The sequence below is a fragment of the Pelobates fuscus genome, chromosome 13 (assembly GCF_036172605.1).
Source record: "Pelobates fuscus isolate aPelFus1 chromosome 13, aPelFus1.pri, whole genome shotgun sequence".
NCBI lineage: Eukaryota > Metazoa > Chordata > Amphibia > Anura > Pelobatidae > Pelobates > Pelobates fuscus.
The window spans coordinates 15,582,922-15,598,976 of record NC_086329.1 but is presented as its reverse complement, the minus strand read 5'-3'; the positions used below and the strand labels follow the sequence as shown (position 1 = coordinate 15,598,976).

At 39.7% G+C, this 16,055-nt stretch overlaps 1 protein-coding gene across 1 annotated transcript in view; it reads left to right on the top strand.

Moving 5' to 3' along the window:
- Window positions 1–231: 231 nt before the first annotated feature.
- Window positions 232–16,055, top strand: part of ADSS1 (adenylosuccinate synthase 1) — a 32,293-nt gene continuing 16,469 nt past the window's right edge. The window contains exons 1-2 of the mRNA XM_063440176.1: window positions 232–526; window positions 14,076–14,178. Coding sequence (XP_063296246.1) covers window positions 341–526; window positions 14,076–14,178 — 289 coding nt within the window. The 5' untranslated portion in view covers window positions 232–340. The remainder of the gene's footprint in view (window positions 527–14,075; window positions 14,179–16,055) is intronic.

Below are 16,055 nucleotides of genomic sequence, written 5' to 3'. Positions count from 1 at the left end.
CCCTGTCTGTCTCTCCTCCTCTGCTCATTACCCCCCCCCCAGTCTCTCCCCCAGTCTCTGCCCCCTGTCTGTCTCTCCTCCTCTGCTCATTAACCCCCCCCCCCCCCAGTCTCTCCCCCCAGTCTCTGCCCCCTGTCTGTCTCTTCTCCTCTGCCCATTACTCCCCCCCTCTCTGCCCCCTGTCTGTCTCTCCTCCTCTGCCCATTAATCCCCGAGTCTCTCCCCCCAGTCTCTGCCCCCTGTCAGTCCCTCCCCCTCCATGTCCCCAGTCCCATGTCACTGGCAAGTCGTGTGACACTCCAGCCGGTCAGACAGAGCCTCCCGGGTCCCACCACATGCCATGTCCTCCACCCGATCCTCCAACGACCGCAGCACCCACCCCAGCCAGGGGCAAGGGCACAAGAGACCCCGGCACGACGTGGGCAACAAGGTGACAGTGGTCCTGGGGGCTCAGTGGGGCGATGAAGGTAAAGGGAAGGTGGTGGATCTGCTAGCCACAGACGCTGACATTATCTGCAGGTGTCAGGTAGGTGCACATTACTGGAACTTACCCTCAGAAGTGACATTAAACTCAATGACTTTACTTTTCCAACTCAATTCTAGTTTGTTTCTCTTCGTCTACAAATCTACAAATTCCCCAGCAATTACAAGGTTAACGCTGTGAAATATTTTGTCTTGCCTTCCTAATGTAACCATACCCCCCAGTTTCCCACGGATAAAATAATAATAATAATAATAATAATAGTACTGTCTACCTCCTGGCTTAAATTAAAATTAAATAAAATAAAAAAGCATAATATATCTCTGATTGTTTAGGGATATTTGGTTCCAGCAGCTAAAGGGTTAACAGGGTGAGTGAGAGCTTTGCTTTCTGGCATTCAAGGGTTAACAGAGTGAAAGCTTTACCAGCTGGTACTTAAGAGGTTAATGTCATGCCCATGTTTTTTCTAGGTCAGTTTTATTTGTATGTCTCTTCCATTGCCCTCTAGCTGTTGTTTCCATAAAAGTGTCAGATACTATTTCCTTTTATTTTATCATTGCTTAGATTTGATCTTAGTTCTACGTGTTGTATGTTTGCTGTTGTATCATTCCATTTAATCATTGACTGGTAACAAGTAGCCAGTGATATGTCTTTGTGTGTTGAAGTTTGGAGTTATTCTCTCTCTGCCAGACTGCTGGTTATATAATTTCTCCTGGAGGGGGGGGTTTGTTTTTCCCACATTCACTTCAGTGTTTGTCATCAAAGATAGTGCGGACTATCTCACACTCCAAAGTAAATGTGTTTATCCACTTGTGTCTAGAAAAAACTATATTTTTACAGAACTCAGTGGAATTAAACACTAGCTTAACCGAATGTGTCTTTTGAAATCTTTATAAAATTATACCAGGTGGGTGACCAATACTTAGTTTCTATTGAGTCAACTCTCTCATAAATCTTACCAATATCATTGTAAATTATCTGAACAATATCTTTGCAAAATAAATGAAATAGTGTAGATAAGACCAATAATTTATCATAAGTGTTAGCCACAGTCAGTGCAAAGCAAAGCTAGCTAAAGCCAGTGGTTCTTCAGCCCCAGATAAAGACCCAAAAATAGGTCACCTTGTCAGACCACCAGCTTTCCAGAACCCTCGCTTGATAACCAGACCAGCAAAGGTTCTGGATAGCTGGTGGTCTGGCAAGGTGATCCAAGGTTAACCACCATGGATCCAATAAGTCCGCTAGACCACCAAGGATCTAGCACCCTCTCTTCACGACCAAACACACACACTACACACAGCCTGCACACATGTGCACATAACCAGCAATTGCTGTCTTGCACCAATCAGCATCTCCTCATAGAGATGTTTTAATTCAATGCGTTTCTATAGGGAGCGTTCAGCATGTTTGTGATGATCGTGAAGACGCGGAACGTCGATGGTGCAGATATTACAGATCCTCAACCTGGATGACCCTCTAGTGGCTGTTTCGGTCACAGCAACTACAAATGGCATTCAGCAGCAATGTTAACACAGCTGAGACTGCAGGGACCATCTCTCTACATTAAGCTGTAGCGGTTATGGTGCTTAGAGTGCGACTTTAATAGCTATATATGAAAGTATATAATGCTGCTTCTTGACAAAGCTTTCTGTTGTCTTCCAACGCAATACGAGCTATGAACATGGTACAAAATAGCAGGACTGCTGAAATGGATTTATGGACCCCCTGAGGGAAGTAATCAGTTTGCAAACCCTCAGCTGATCCGCTTGTAGTTCAGGCCAGGCCAGCAGACCCCCTTGATGGCTTGAGACGATATATTATGTGGGATCACATCCTGGCATCTTATATCATTACTCCATAGCTGTATGGTCTGTCCAGTTGTCATTGAGGTGGTAAAATGTGAGCAACCAGGACAATGCCTCTCATTAAAAAAAATAATGAAATTAAAAAAAGCGAGGTAGGTTGGCAGGGATGTAGTTTGTGACATGCACGGGACGTGAGCTAGTGACATGGGGAAGAAGTGGCTTACTGATATTGGACTTGTGCATTATATTCCATCATCGCCGTGACATAGGAGGAGGAGCCCTATCTAGCGCAGAGGGACCTTGGCGTGGGTTCAAGCAAGTAAATAAAAAGGTTTTAACACTATCTTAACAGGGGGCAGAGGCAGAAGAACCCTATAGTTTTAAGAATACAGTTTTGCGTTCGTAACACTATAGTATTCCTTTAAACGCCATTTTAGTTTGTGTCTGAAATATGTAATACTTTATAGACACTGTACAATGCTGTCAGGATCTTTCAGGATCTTTCAAACGGGCATATTCTTTGAAAATTAATTTGTAGATAATTTACAAAGAATCAGAAAATGAAGAACAAAACAGCCTCGCTAGAAAGATAGCTGTGTGAGAGGTTTTTTCAGATTACGTTTTAGAAATCCCCTTTTCAATTCAGCATTGAGTGAATAAGCCCCTAAACTAATAGTAGATAAAAATGGTTCACACCTCTAAACTGAAGAGTCTGCATATGGCCATCTCTCCATTCATCCATGGACTGAACTAAAATATCTAACTGACTTTCATTAAAGGGACTCTATAGTCACCTGAACAACTTTAGCTTAATGAAGCAGTTTTGGTGTATAGAACATGCCCCTGCAGCCTCACTGCTCAATCCTCTGCCATTTAGGAGTTAAATCCCTTTGTTTATGAACCCTAGTCACACCTCCCTGCATGTGACTTGCACAGCCTTCCATAAACACTTCCTGTAAAGAGAGCCCTATTTAGGCTTTCTTTATTGCAAGTTCTGTTTAATTAAGATTTCCTTATCCCCTGCTATGTTAATAGCTTGCTAGACCCTGCAAGAGCCTCCTGTATGTGATTAAAGTTCAATTTAGAGATTGAGATACAATTATTTAAGATAAATTACATCTGTTTGAAAGTGAAACCAGATTTTTTTTTCATGCAGACTCTGTCAATCATAGCCAGGGGAGGTGTGGCTAGGGCTGCATAAACAGAAACAAAGTGATTTAACTCCTAAATTACAGTGAATTGAGCAGTGAAATTGCAGTGGGATTATCTATACACTAAAACTGCTTTATTTAGCTAAAGTAATTTAGATGACTATAGTGTTCCTTTAATGTGAAAGTGATGTGTGATTTCTTCAAGGTCGTTTTCTTAATTCTTCTAATCTTAATTTTTTTATCAGCCAAAACTGGCTCTTTATACATGTTTAATCTTCTGGTGTTTATTCAAGAGATTGAAGGGACATTATCATGATTTAAATCTTGCAATGGAACCCTACTTGAAAGGTTCATCTGATCTAAAAATACACAGAGCTGAGCCTTCAAGATGCTGTAATTAAAGACGAGCTTGTGGTACATGGCTTTTCAAACCCTCCAGTTTTGTAACAGGTGATAGTTGTAGGCAAGCTCAGCGTTATAACATATATTAATACTTTTTTTTTATTTAAAAGTAAACACACAAACGCAAAAAAACAAAATCTGAAATATATTATTTTAATACATTTTGCATCTCTCGCTGTTACATCTTGTTACACTCATCCACGACAGTCACTAGTGGTGGCCATAGGCAGCGATATAAGCAATGCCTTTTCTCAGAAAATTTTGTGTTTACAATGCTCAGCCCGCAGGGACAGGTTCTATGCCCAGAACATCTATATTAAGCTGTAGTGACTATAGTGCCCCTTTAATCCAACTCCCCAGAATTGTTCATCAGACAGATGGAATGCTGGCTTAAGGGCTACCTGTGCTTGTTCAACTTATTTTTTGCTTCGAATGAACCAGTACAAGGCATGTGCTTATCACTGCACACAGTGCAGTTAGCATTACTGTGAGTAGGGCTGTATTTAAACTGATAGCAGCTACTTGCTATAAAATTATAATAATTTTATAAAGCACTCATTCTATATGGTATGCAGTTGCCCTCATCTCATGGTGATCTTCCAGTCTGACATAGTTTGGAGAAGACCTAGACCTTGGAGGCTGGCAAGTTTGTGTTATGAAAGAAAGTCTATTAGCGTTCTAAAGACAAATGCTAAGCGTGTGATGGGAAAAAAATCAAGTTCTATTTGTCATGGTTAGTTTTGCATTGTACTCATCTCTTCTTTGTTGATGGTTGTTGATACTGCAGAGAGGCTGAGCAGCTAGGCATGTCAAGAGTTGGGGCAATGTTAAAAAATCACCCCATTTTCTGAGTATACAACCCTCCTCCATGCTTAGTCTGCTCTAGTGGTTTTTATGATGTCACCCATTGGGTCTGCATTGATTCATCATACCCAGCTTGCCCTAAATGATATTCCTGGATATTGTCCTGCCTTCCAGGGCTGTCATTGTATAACAGCATCAGGGGTTGGTGCCCTTTGAAATGAAACTACGTCCAAAATTAGACATGTACAATTTGTTTCGTTCCAAATGTACATTCGTACGGATTTCATGCCATTCGGACATTCAGATGCTTACGAATGTCCGGAGTGCTGAAGTTCCGAAAGGGAAGAAGTTCGGTAGTTCGGAAGTGCCTGTTGTGCCTAATCATTAAATTCATGAAGTGCCAATATCAAAAAGCTATAATCAATTACCCTAAGGTTTTTAAAGATATTGTTGGGCACCAAAACCCTATTTGGGATGAGTGAATTGAGTATTTGAGAAAGGGAAAAACACTGACATCAAGTACTTGTAAATAATCAATACAAACTTTATTGACTAACAAAGACAATTAATAATCATTCAGCTTAAAATTCATCTTAAAGGAACAGCTCAAAGAATCAGCTTAATAAAAAAAATAGCTTAATACATCACCATAAGAGAGAGACTTGCTGCACTTGACTGAGAGAACTGGCAGTCAGGCTTGAAGGGGACCCTCTCTTACTGGGAAATCAGCAGAACCAGCAATATGCGTCCATATTACAGGTGGGTAGTACTCCAATGAGTGCCAAATTTTCTAGTCTTTTATAAGAAACTTAATCAAAAAGGGTTAATAGACTGTACTTTTCCACCAAATCTTCTTATCAGTGCAGCCCAGTAAAGACCTTGCAAAAGTGTTGGATAGGATCTGCACTCCCAAAACAATGCCATGCCAGATCTGTACGGTTATATCGCTGTTCTCATAACTATCTAAAAAGCTAGCTCTGTTCTCATAATATTCTCGTGACTGTGTTTTGTGGTTATTAACATTTTCAGTACTGTGTACCGGCGCCATCTTGACTATCTTTAATAGTTTGATTTGCTCAATAGTGATAAATCAATCATTCTTAATTAATATGGAATATTATTATCACAGTGCCGAAGCTCCGAAGTGCCGAAGTGATTCGGATATCTGAAAAGTGACAAAACAAGAAAGAGGGAGGGAAAATGACGTCAATGATGACAGGGATCTTGACCAATAAGCTAATTCCTTTTGTGCAATGTAATGCTTGCTTGCCCAATCTGGTTTCACTATTTCCTGCAAATGTTTTTTGATTGATGTTAGAGGACAGCCAATTAATGGTGATTTTGTCACTGACACTTGACCAATGAAGGCACACAGAGTCATTGATGTGGGATAGTATATAAATTAGGCTGTCAGGGTGTTTGCTTGCATTCATGTGACCAGTAGATATGTGCAATTTGTTTCATTCCGAATTTACATTCGTACGAATTTCATGTCATTCGGACGCTTACGGATGTCCGAAATTCCGAAGTGACGAAGTTCGGCAGTTCCGAAGTGATGAACTGAACCGAATGCCATTGGTCCGAATTGCCAAAGCAGACACATTTTTTTACTTACCCGAATTTCCGAACCGAAACAAATTTTTTGCACATGCACATCCCTATCCAAATTCTTGGCAATTAGTGTAATGCATTATGGTGATTAAAGGGTCCCTTTAAAGAGACTGTCTAAGCACTCAAACCACATATTAATGACAAAGTGTTCATTTGAAGGGACACTGCATTACCCAGATACAGAATTAAACATTTTTTAAATACCTATTTAGTAGATATACCCCATACGAAAACATGCATGCAATTAATAAATCATTTCTTTCATTGGAGGTATATTTAGAAACAGCTTGCAAAAGCTGCAGATATCTTTGTAAGCCCTCCTCTTCTAACCCCGCCCAGACTTTCTGTGACTGCCCAATCACAGACTCCCAATGCAGCTTGAGATGTCTTGGCTAAACAACCAGAAGGTAACAGGATTGGTTGTCTGATTGACAGCCAGGGGGTATAGTATAACCAGGATAATTTATAAAAGTATATCAAAACCACATAATTATCCAAAATATCTTTCTTAGTAAAATTCATATACATTTTCTGAACACTCAACAAAAATCAGTGGTATACTATACAGCATATTCTAAAGCATGTTTAATAAGCATTCTCAATCCCAAAACATAAATGCACGAACAATTTTTCATTTACTTTATGAAAGTGATAATTTCTTCTGCAAATCTGAAAAAAGGACACACTCTTCACACATGAAGCACTTCAGTAAACTGTAAACTAAACTGCTTTAGATGTTTGACGTGTCCCTATAGGTATTTTATGGTCATGGCCTAAGACTGAAAGTGATAATTAGCCTATAAGCTTTCCCTGCCTCCTGTTTGTTACATAATTTTAACTACTCAGTTTGTAGGGGATTTGTGAAGCTACATATATGGGATTTACTATCTCAACTAGGATTAGAGGACTTAATACAAATTCTAGAAAATATCTCCAACTCAGCTGATTATTTAGTTTGGATATTTGTTTTTACCTAAAATTTCACTTCCCTTTTTAGATGTCCACAATCCTAGCCCAGTGAATAAAGACAGAATGCCTTTGATCAGTGTTTGAGTCTCACTGTTTTTCTTGTGTATGCGGATTTGTCTTTTATTTCCACATACCACATGCTCATTTGTCATTGTCTGTTAAGGGACAGCATTAAAATGGAAAATTGTGCTGATTTGACAATTTTGTAATATATATATATTTTATAATATAAAATAACCTGCACAGATTTGCAGAGGGTATACAAATATTTTACAATTAGAAAATGCTGTGGTGTTTTTTTTTTGTTTTTTTTAAACCATTTTAACCAGCAAATATCACATGAAACTTTATTATGCACACGTGCCAAGTAGGTATTGAATGCTGTCACTCTGACATGCCGGACCAATCCAAAGTGGGTACACAGGGTGAACCGCTAGAGCCCCTAGTGGGCTCCTGAAAAGCCTGGCTCTTAAATGTGCAATTTATTTTTATTAGCACAGAGTGTCCTGTTCTGTGCCAGACCCCCTAACCCTCACAACTGCCTCCAGCCCCACACTACACCCCCTAACCCACACTACATCCCCTAATCCCCCACTACTGATCCTAAACCCCCCACTACGTCTTCCTACCCCACTCCTATCCCTCAATACTGCTCTTAACTACCCACAACTGCCTTTATACCCCACTACTACTACCCTTGACCAACACTACATCTTCTAACCCAGCACTTCCGCCCCTAACCCCCCACTATATGCTTTATACCTCACTACAGCTCCTATTGCCCACTAACCCTCCTATCCCACACTACTGCCCTTATACCCCACTACAACCCCTGTCCCCCACTACAGCCTCTACACCCAATTAAAGCCCCAATCCCCCACTACTGCCACAAACCCCACACTTCAGCCCCAAACCCCTACTACAGCCCCTAGCCCCCCCCCCCCCCCACTACAGTCTCTAATGGAGAGGTAGAGTAGTTGCCATAGAAACATGCATGTCTGGACATTTGTAAAAGGGATGGGTTAATAAGATGACCATGCCCACCTGCATCACCAAAAAAGTAAAAAAATCTGCACCCAGGGTCTGTGACCCTAGGATCGTCCCTGCTGAAATGTGCGTAGACTGTCTGTCTGTCTGGGGTAAGATGTATCAACGGAGGCACTTGTGTGCTGGTCTACCTATTGCTCCTCTAAATACATTCTTTCCTGCATCATTCATTGGGAATTGGACATAAGCCACAAACAGAGACACAGTCATTGTTTGAGGCCACATAAAGTGAACCTGTCACTCCAGGTTATTCAGTGTTACACAACATTAAAGGATCCCTATAGTGTCAGGAAAACAAAGCGGTGGCGCTGAAGGGGTTTTAACCCCTTCAGCAGCTTACCTTTATCCAGCGCCGGGCTCCCTCGGCACTGGTGACCTCTCCTCCGCCGCCGACGTCAGCTCCCCCGTCCGACGTCAGTGGAGCCGAATGCGCATTTCTCAATGCTTTCCTATGGACACTCTGCGTGATGGAGGCGAAATGTGCCTCCAGCTTCGCAGATGCGCCTCTAGTGGCTGTCCAGAAGACAGCCACTAGAGGCTGGATTAACCCCAAATGTGAACATAGCAGTTTCTCTGAAACTGCTATGTTTGCATCTGAAGGGTTAAAACCTGAGGGACCTGGCACCAGGACAACTTCATTGAGCTGAAGTGGTCTGGGTGACTATAGTGTCCCTTTAACCCCTTAAGGACACATGACATGTGTGACATGTCATGATTCCCTTTTATTCCAGAAGTTTGGTCCTTAAGGGGTTAAGTTGAATATATTTTCAGATTTCAGAGCTGTTGTAGTGTTATGGAACTGCTACCTTCCAGCATCACCATTCCTGATGGTCTGTGTGCGATATACTGTTTCATTCATTTATTGTTTTTTGTTTGTTATTCAGAATAGTTGCATTGGGGTATAATGCATTAACGTCCTGTTTATTTTGGCCAAAGAAAATAAATAGAGGACCTTTCTTCTATTTTTCTTTGTTTTTTCTTTTTAGGCTCTACCATTGCCCGCCATAAATCTTTAACACAGGAAGTGGGGTAGGTACGCATTATTATATTTATTATGAGGTGGGTGCGAGTGATGTGCTTTAGATAGCTAATAGCACCACTGTCATGCAGAGAAATCTTAATTGGAGCCTTGGATCTGCTCGTTCCTTGGCCCTATATTGGGCACAAAAGAAGAAGAGGACTCTTTCTTAAATTAGGCCCCGAGGGTTTGCTCTATTATGATATCTATGAATCCCTACATACCATTATGTCCCCATAATACATGGCTCCAAGTTCTACATCTCTCTATATATTAGGAGCCGAGGGTTTGCTCTATTATGATATCTCTGAATCCCTACATACCATTATGTCCCCATAATACATGGCTCCAAGTTCTACATCTCTCTATATATTAGGAGCCGAGGGTTTGCTCTATTATGATATCTCTGAATCCCTACATACCATTATGTCCCCATAATACATGGCTCCAAGTTCTACATCTCTCTATATATTTATTTCCATCCTAGGGTTCCAAAGACATTGACAAACCACCCAACTTTCAGTCTCGTTCCTTCGTTTGATTTCTGGAGAATCGCTCAATGCAATGGCATTATTTTACCATAATAAACACTTTACTTTTATAAACCCTCTCTCATTCCCACCTACTGTACCCAATGAAATAAAAATAACAGGAACATATACAAATTTAGAAGTTTCATAAATATTTTCATCGTTGAACTGAAAACCAGTATTGTTTGTAATCTGAGAATTGCTCACTCGAGTATACGCTGTAAAAGATTAACGCAAAATTGTTTTAGAATAGCCGACTTCCCTTCACCCACTAAGTTTGAAACATCACACTAAGAGGGCCAAATGTGTCGTCTATTAAAAGCTCCAGACTGCCGAGAGTTTAATGGAGGTCAGCCTTTGCACCACGCAAAATAAAAATACAGTGTGAGAAGGTCAGGTTTTGCATTACACCAACCATTATAGAATGGAAAGTTGACTGCTGCTTGACTTGTCTTGAGTAACAAACATCCTTCCAGAAAAATAACATGACGATGGGACAAAACAAAGAAAGTGTGGCTTTGTGTTTCAGGTGTGTTTAATTAACTTTCAGAGTTTGATACAAAATGGTGGGAGGCAGTTTGTTGGAAGACAAGAATGAATGGAAAAGAAACACAAGACAGAGAGACACTTGTACCGTAGAGTTATTACGGAGATTAGGTTTTAAGAAGTTTATGAAATTCACTGATGGGATCACAAGGGGACGTTTGTTTCACTAGAAGAAAAGTAAATGGAAGAATGTGCAATCATATAGGGGAATGACAAAGAGGGGAGAAATAAGTATTTTAGTGGAGAGAGAAAGACAATTTTGTGTCTGTTAAAGGACTACTAAATGCACCCAGATCGCTTCATTGATATCAAGTGGTCTGGGTGCAGTAGTTTTAACTCTGCAATGTAAAGCATTGCCGTTTAGTAGGTATAGAAATGCTTACATTGCAGGGTCAAGTACACCTATGAGAGACGAGTAAATCTTGAGTCTCACTGTTATCCACCAATAGGAGCACAGAGCTGGCTTTAGTCCCCAATGCTCTTCTGTGAGGACCACTGGGTTGGACTGTTAGATGTGTTAGAGATCCAGTCCCTGCAGCTATTTGTCTTGCAGGAAAAAAACTGGACCTGGACCTCCTGAATCTAAATAAAGTGGTAAAAACCCTGTAGCTTTAGGAATACAGATTTGCATTCCTAACACTATAGTGTCCCTTTAAATGTATTTTGTCTGTCAGTTGCTTGCTACAATGTATTTCCATTGTATTATTATTATTTTATTATTCATATAGCACCAGCAAACTCCGTAGCGCTGTACAATGGGTGGACTAACAGACACGTAATTGTAACCAGACAAATGGACGCACAGGAACAGAGGGGTTGAGGGCCCTGCTCAAAGAGCTTACATTCTAGAGGGAGTCGGGTATAGTGACCCAAAGGGTATAACAAGGGCTAATGAAATAGGCTGCTAGAAAAGTAATCACTGAGAACCTAGGTTGTTTTTGACAGTTACAGGAGAGGAGTCATGAGGGTGGGGGGAATGAAAACCCTCTAACAGTTTAAATGATATGCTTTACTGAAGAAGTGTGTTTTTTAAAAGATTTTTTGAAGGAGTGGAGACTGGGTGAAAGTCTAATGGAGAAGGGAAGGGGGTTCCACAGAAAAGGTGGAGCCCTGGAGAAGTCTTGGAGGCGAGCATCAGATGTGGGAGTAGGGACAGAGGATAGACGTAGGTCTTCGGCAGAGCGCAGGGGCCTCGATGGGACATACTTGTGTATTAGGGATAGGGAGGATTGGTAGGTGGGAGCAGCATTATGTATAATTGTAAAGCACTGGAGAATATTTTGGCACTACATAAATGCAAATAATAACCTGTAAAACAGGGGGATTTTGTAACAAAGGGGGTTGTTTAAGGATAATTTGGGCAGCAATTTTTTTAATATGCTTTGCATTAATCTTCATGATAATTCCTGTAGGCATGATATTTTCAGATATCCTCCTTACCTAGCTGGGCCCCACAGAAAATAAAAAGTTGTGGGCAGAATGTGAATGCTGGGGGGTAGTATATGAATCTTATATGTGAATGCTGTGTGCAGGTAGTGAATGCAGTATGCAGAGCTTCTTTTCCATGTGCAGATTTCACTGAATAATGTGTGCATGGTGTGATCTATGTGTACAGGATGTGAATGCTGTGTGCAGGGTGTGAATGCTTTGTGCATGGTGTGAATGCTTTGTGCTTGGTGTGAATGCTGTATGCAGGGCATGAGAGCAGTGTGCTGGATACAGTGTGATTGCTGTGTGCAGAGTTTGAGTGCAAGGAGTAAATTCAGAGTCCAGGATGTGAATGCAATGCGTTGCATCCGAACATTGCTTGCAGGGTGTGAATGGTGTGTACATGCAAAGCACACAGGATGCGTGCAGAGTGTCAATATACTGCAGAATTAGTATTCAAGCAAAATAGTAATCAGAAAAAAAAAGTTAATAAAAGTTTTTTTGCAGTTCCATGTTGGTTTTCCCTGACAGAGGAGCTGACACGTAGAGTTATAGAGTTAAAAGGTGACGACAATGGGTGTTTTAGAGTAGTTTATAAACCCAAGTGTGAAAAAGTTAACTACAGTAAACTCGATTGGTTTACTCTCTCAAATGGTTTGCTTAAAAAGAGATGCTGACAGGTGCTCTCTGAGCAAAACCACAAACCATCAACTCCCAGCCTGCCTTACCACAGATAAGGATAGTGACGCATACTAGTCGATAACTCCAAGGTCCATCTGTGCTGAAAGAAACGTGTGGGATACCATCGTATATTGATGGTTATTGCCATTTCTCAATATGTCTAATTTAGGACCCTTTCTCTTCTGACACATTCTTGGTGAGAATTATAGAAATATTTACTTCTTGACTTTAGAAGTTGGTAAGTGGATCCATCTCCAATCAGCACTTCATTAATGCTTGGTTGCCATAAGCATAGGGTCATTTTATGACTTTATTATTTAAATACATAATCTACATCAAGCTACATAACCAGGTGCTTATCCAGGCTGTAATACCATGTACATTATGCATACTATACTGTGTACTATGCCCCCTGTAACTGCCCTGCCTCTTGCCGAAGACACGGCTAAAATGCCAAAAGAATATTCCTTCCCACTGCACAAAACGACATGGTCTAGGTGAGGGTTGATGGGAATTAGCCAACCACCTCTGTGGTTACCATTGAGTCAGCTATTAAAAACAAATATACCATAAGAAATTGAAAGCGGTAATTTTAAAGTTCCCTGACATCATCCCCCAGTTTAATATAAAACAGTTTTAAAATTTTATTTTATAAACCGGGTCTCTTCCTAACTCCTCCTGAATATGGCTGTATTGTCAATGCAGACTTCACAATTTCACATTATCAATGTCCATGTCATCCAAGCTGGGTGACATTGATGGCTAACACACAAAGTGGCACTAGAACAAAATGTGTGAAGTCCCTTTGTGTGTTTTATTTTCACATTTGCAGCTCCCTGCATTGTATTAATCAATCTCCTGGAATAAGCTATCATTGAATATGTTCGTTCCTGCTCTTGCTAATGTCTTTGTCATTCAGTTACCATTTTTACTCTACGTCTATGACTACAAATTCCGGTTGGATACAATTTACATTGATCATTGCGGAAGTGTTAATTTAATGTTCCTAACCCGCTCTATATTCAACCAGGGGATGGTGCCAGGATAATCTATTCATGATATAGACTAAAGAACAGTGCACACATACAAATACAGTTTTATATTTTAGAAGACTACCTAAAATCACCTATCTCAGCAAGCAAATGTGGGGATTCAGTTCCACCATGTGGCCATATTGTGCTAAACGCACCACTACTTCACAGTACCCAAATATCTGTGGGTCCTACACTAATTCCAACGTGGGAGACAATATAAATAGTATTAGTGCTAAATTAACTAAATTAATCTCTGTAAGAGCACTGTGATTATATAGAATGCAAAATTAATGTGATCAACGCATTTCAAAAATGCTGTGTCAAAACTAAACCATTTAAGTGATAGTTCTTTGATGTATATACTCACAATGCTTAGCATTTATCTGCTCTATACCAGATGTATTTGACATAACCAGAGAGCTGTAGTGATTATGTTGCTTCAAGTATCCTATTACATTAAATGCAATTTTCCTCGTAAAAAAAATCTTTATTATTTTTCTTATTGTTATATGCCGACGTACTCATCTATACAACAGTTTTTAAAACGCTTATTTTTCTTTGCATCTAGGGAGGAAATAATGCTGGACACACAGTCGTGGTCGAAGGAAAGGAATATGACTTCCATCTCTTCCCCAGTGGAATTATTAATCCTAAAGCCATTTCCTTAATCGGTAAGTTTTGGTTTTATCTCCTGTTCTCATTATAGTGATTGACAGGGCAAGGAAATATAATTATCAAACTAAGAAAACAATGAAAGTGACTAAGTTTGAAAAAAACGAAACAAAAAACCACATATTTGTGACGATTATTTTGGTACAAATAATTATCCAAACTTGTGAGCTCAATTGCTATTTTCAAAATGAATATTTGCGTTGAGTGTGTTTGTTTTAGCATTTAATGTTTACCTGTTATGTAGGTGTGTTAATGAATGATCAATACTGCACGGATCGCAATGCTGTGTGTATCTGGTTATGAAAATCAGAGAGTTGATTTGCTGGAGGTATCAGTCCCGGCTTTAATTGTTTGTTAAGAGGTTCTGTCATACAAAAAGGGTTAACACAGAGTTACATGTCACTTATGAGAACAGAACTCCTGAGTCAAATTAAAATATTATAGAACAGGAGTGCCCAATTGGGAGATCCCCATATGTTTTAAGGCAGTAAAGGCCTCGCTTATACTATAGTGACACCAGGTGGAAACCAGTGTTAATTTTGGCAGCAAATTTCTATTTAGTTTTAGTCCCAGTATTTTGACAAAAAAAAAAAACATTTTATTTTTATTTGCATTTTAGTCATCTGAATTGTTTTAGGTTTAGTTGACTAAAATTTGACAAAAATTGTTAGTCGACAAAATTAACACTGGTGGAAACATGAAGAACAAGACAATTATAGAAAAAAGAACACTGCTGAATTTTATGAATGTTGCCTTAAACTGGAATAAACTCATTAATGTAAGTGTTTTGTAGTTTTCACGTTTCTTTTTTATTTGGGTTATTAAAATAAGATGAAGTGAAAGATCCAGCTTCTCCGTACTGTCTACCAACTTTCTGTGACTGTCCAATCACGGACTTCCCAGTGCAGCTCAATGAGAAGTCTATGAAAGGCAGGTGCTCTGGGCAATTGTTGCCTCTTGAGTTTAGCTCCACTGAGCTAAACAAAGCACGCGATGGCTTTCTGGGTAGTTCATTCATTTGTGACGTTTAACTACGCTTCTTCTAAAACTTGGATGGAAAAGTAGTTTACAAATATCTGCATTGTCAAATGTTAAGGGTGGGGAATAAAAAAAACGATGAGGCTACTGGAATAATTCCCACCCAAAATGTGGGAAAAGTGCAATTTTTAATATCTTGAACATACTTTTTTTTTTTTTTTTTTTTTTATGTTGAAAATTATTTTCCAGCTAACGATCTTGTGATTAAAATGTTATATTTACTGGGGTATTCAAATTATGAACCTCATCGGTTAGCTCTGTACAAAAAATCGAACACAAGTCTCTTGCAAAGGTTCGTAGGATTTGCAGCTCTGAGGCAGGGGAATTCTGAAAAAGAGGGATTTAAACAGTCTACAAAAATGTAAAATCCCTACAAACTCTCTAATTCACTAACCACCTAATAAAAATATATAAATGTATAATTTATTAATGCGCCACTGACATGGTTTGCAGCAATGTTAAGGGAATCATAAAAATACATCAGACTTAACACTATACAGCGGAACATTAAGTACGAGAGACTTACAGCAACTCTACAGGTTATGCCCTTATTCTCGATAGTACAAATTGTACCGTAGAATTTAGCACTTTGGTGAGTGTTATGTTTTATAACCCTCTTACCTGAACATAGAGGCTGTTTAGTTAATGGGTTTTTACTGTAAAAAGCACAGGTTTTATCTAGCGTTAGTAGGAAATCTGTAAAACTGGCTGATACAAAATTCCCCAAATGACTGTAGATCTGTGTTTTCTGATGACGAATGTAGTCAGACCATATTTCCCCTGCGTCAAATTAATCTTTTTTTTTTTTTTCTGGTGATACGGGTTTTATATATTTTGT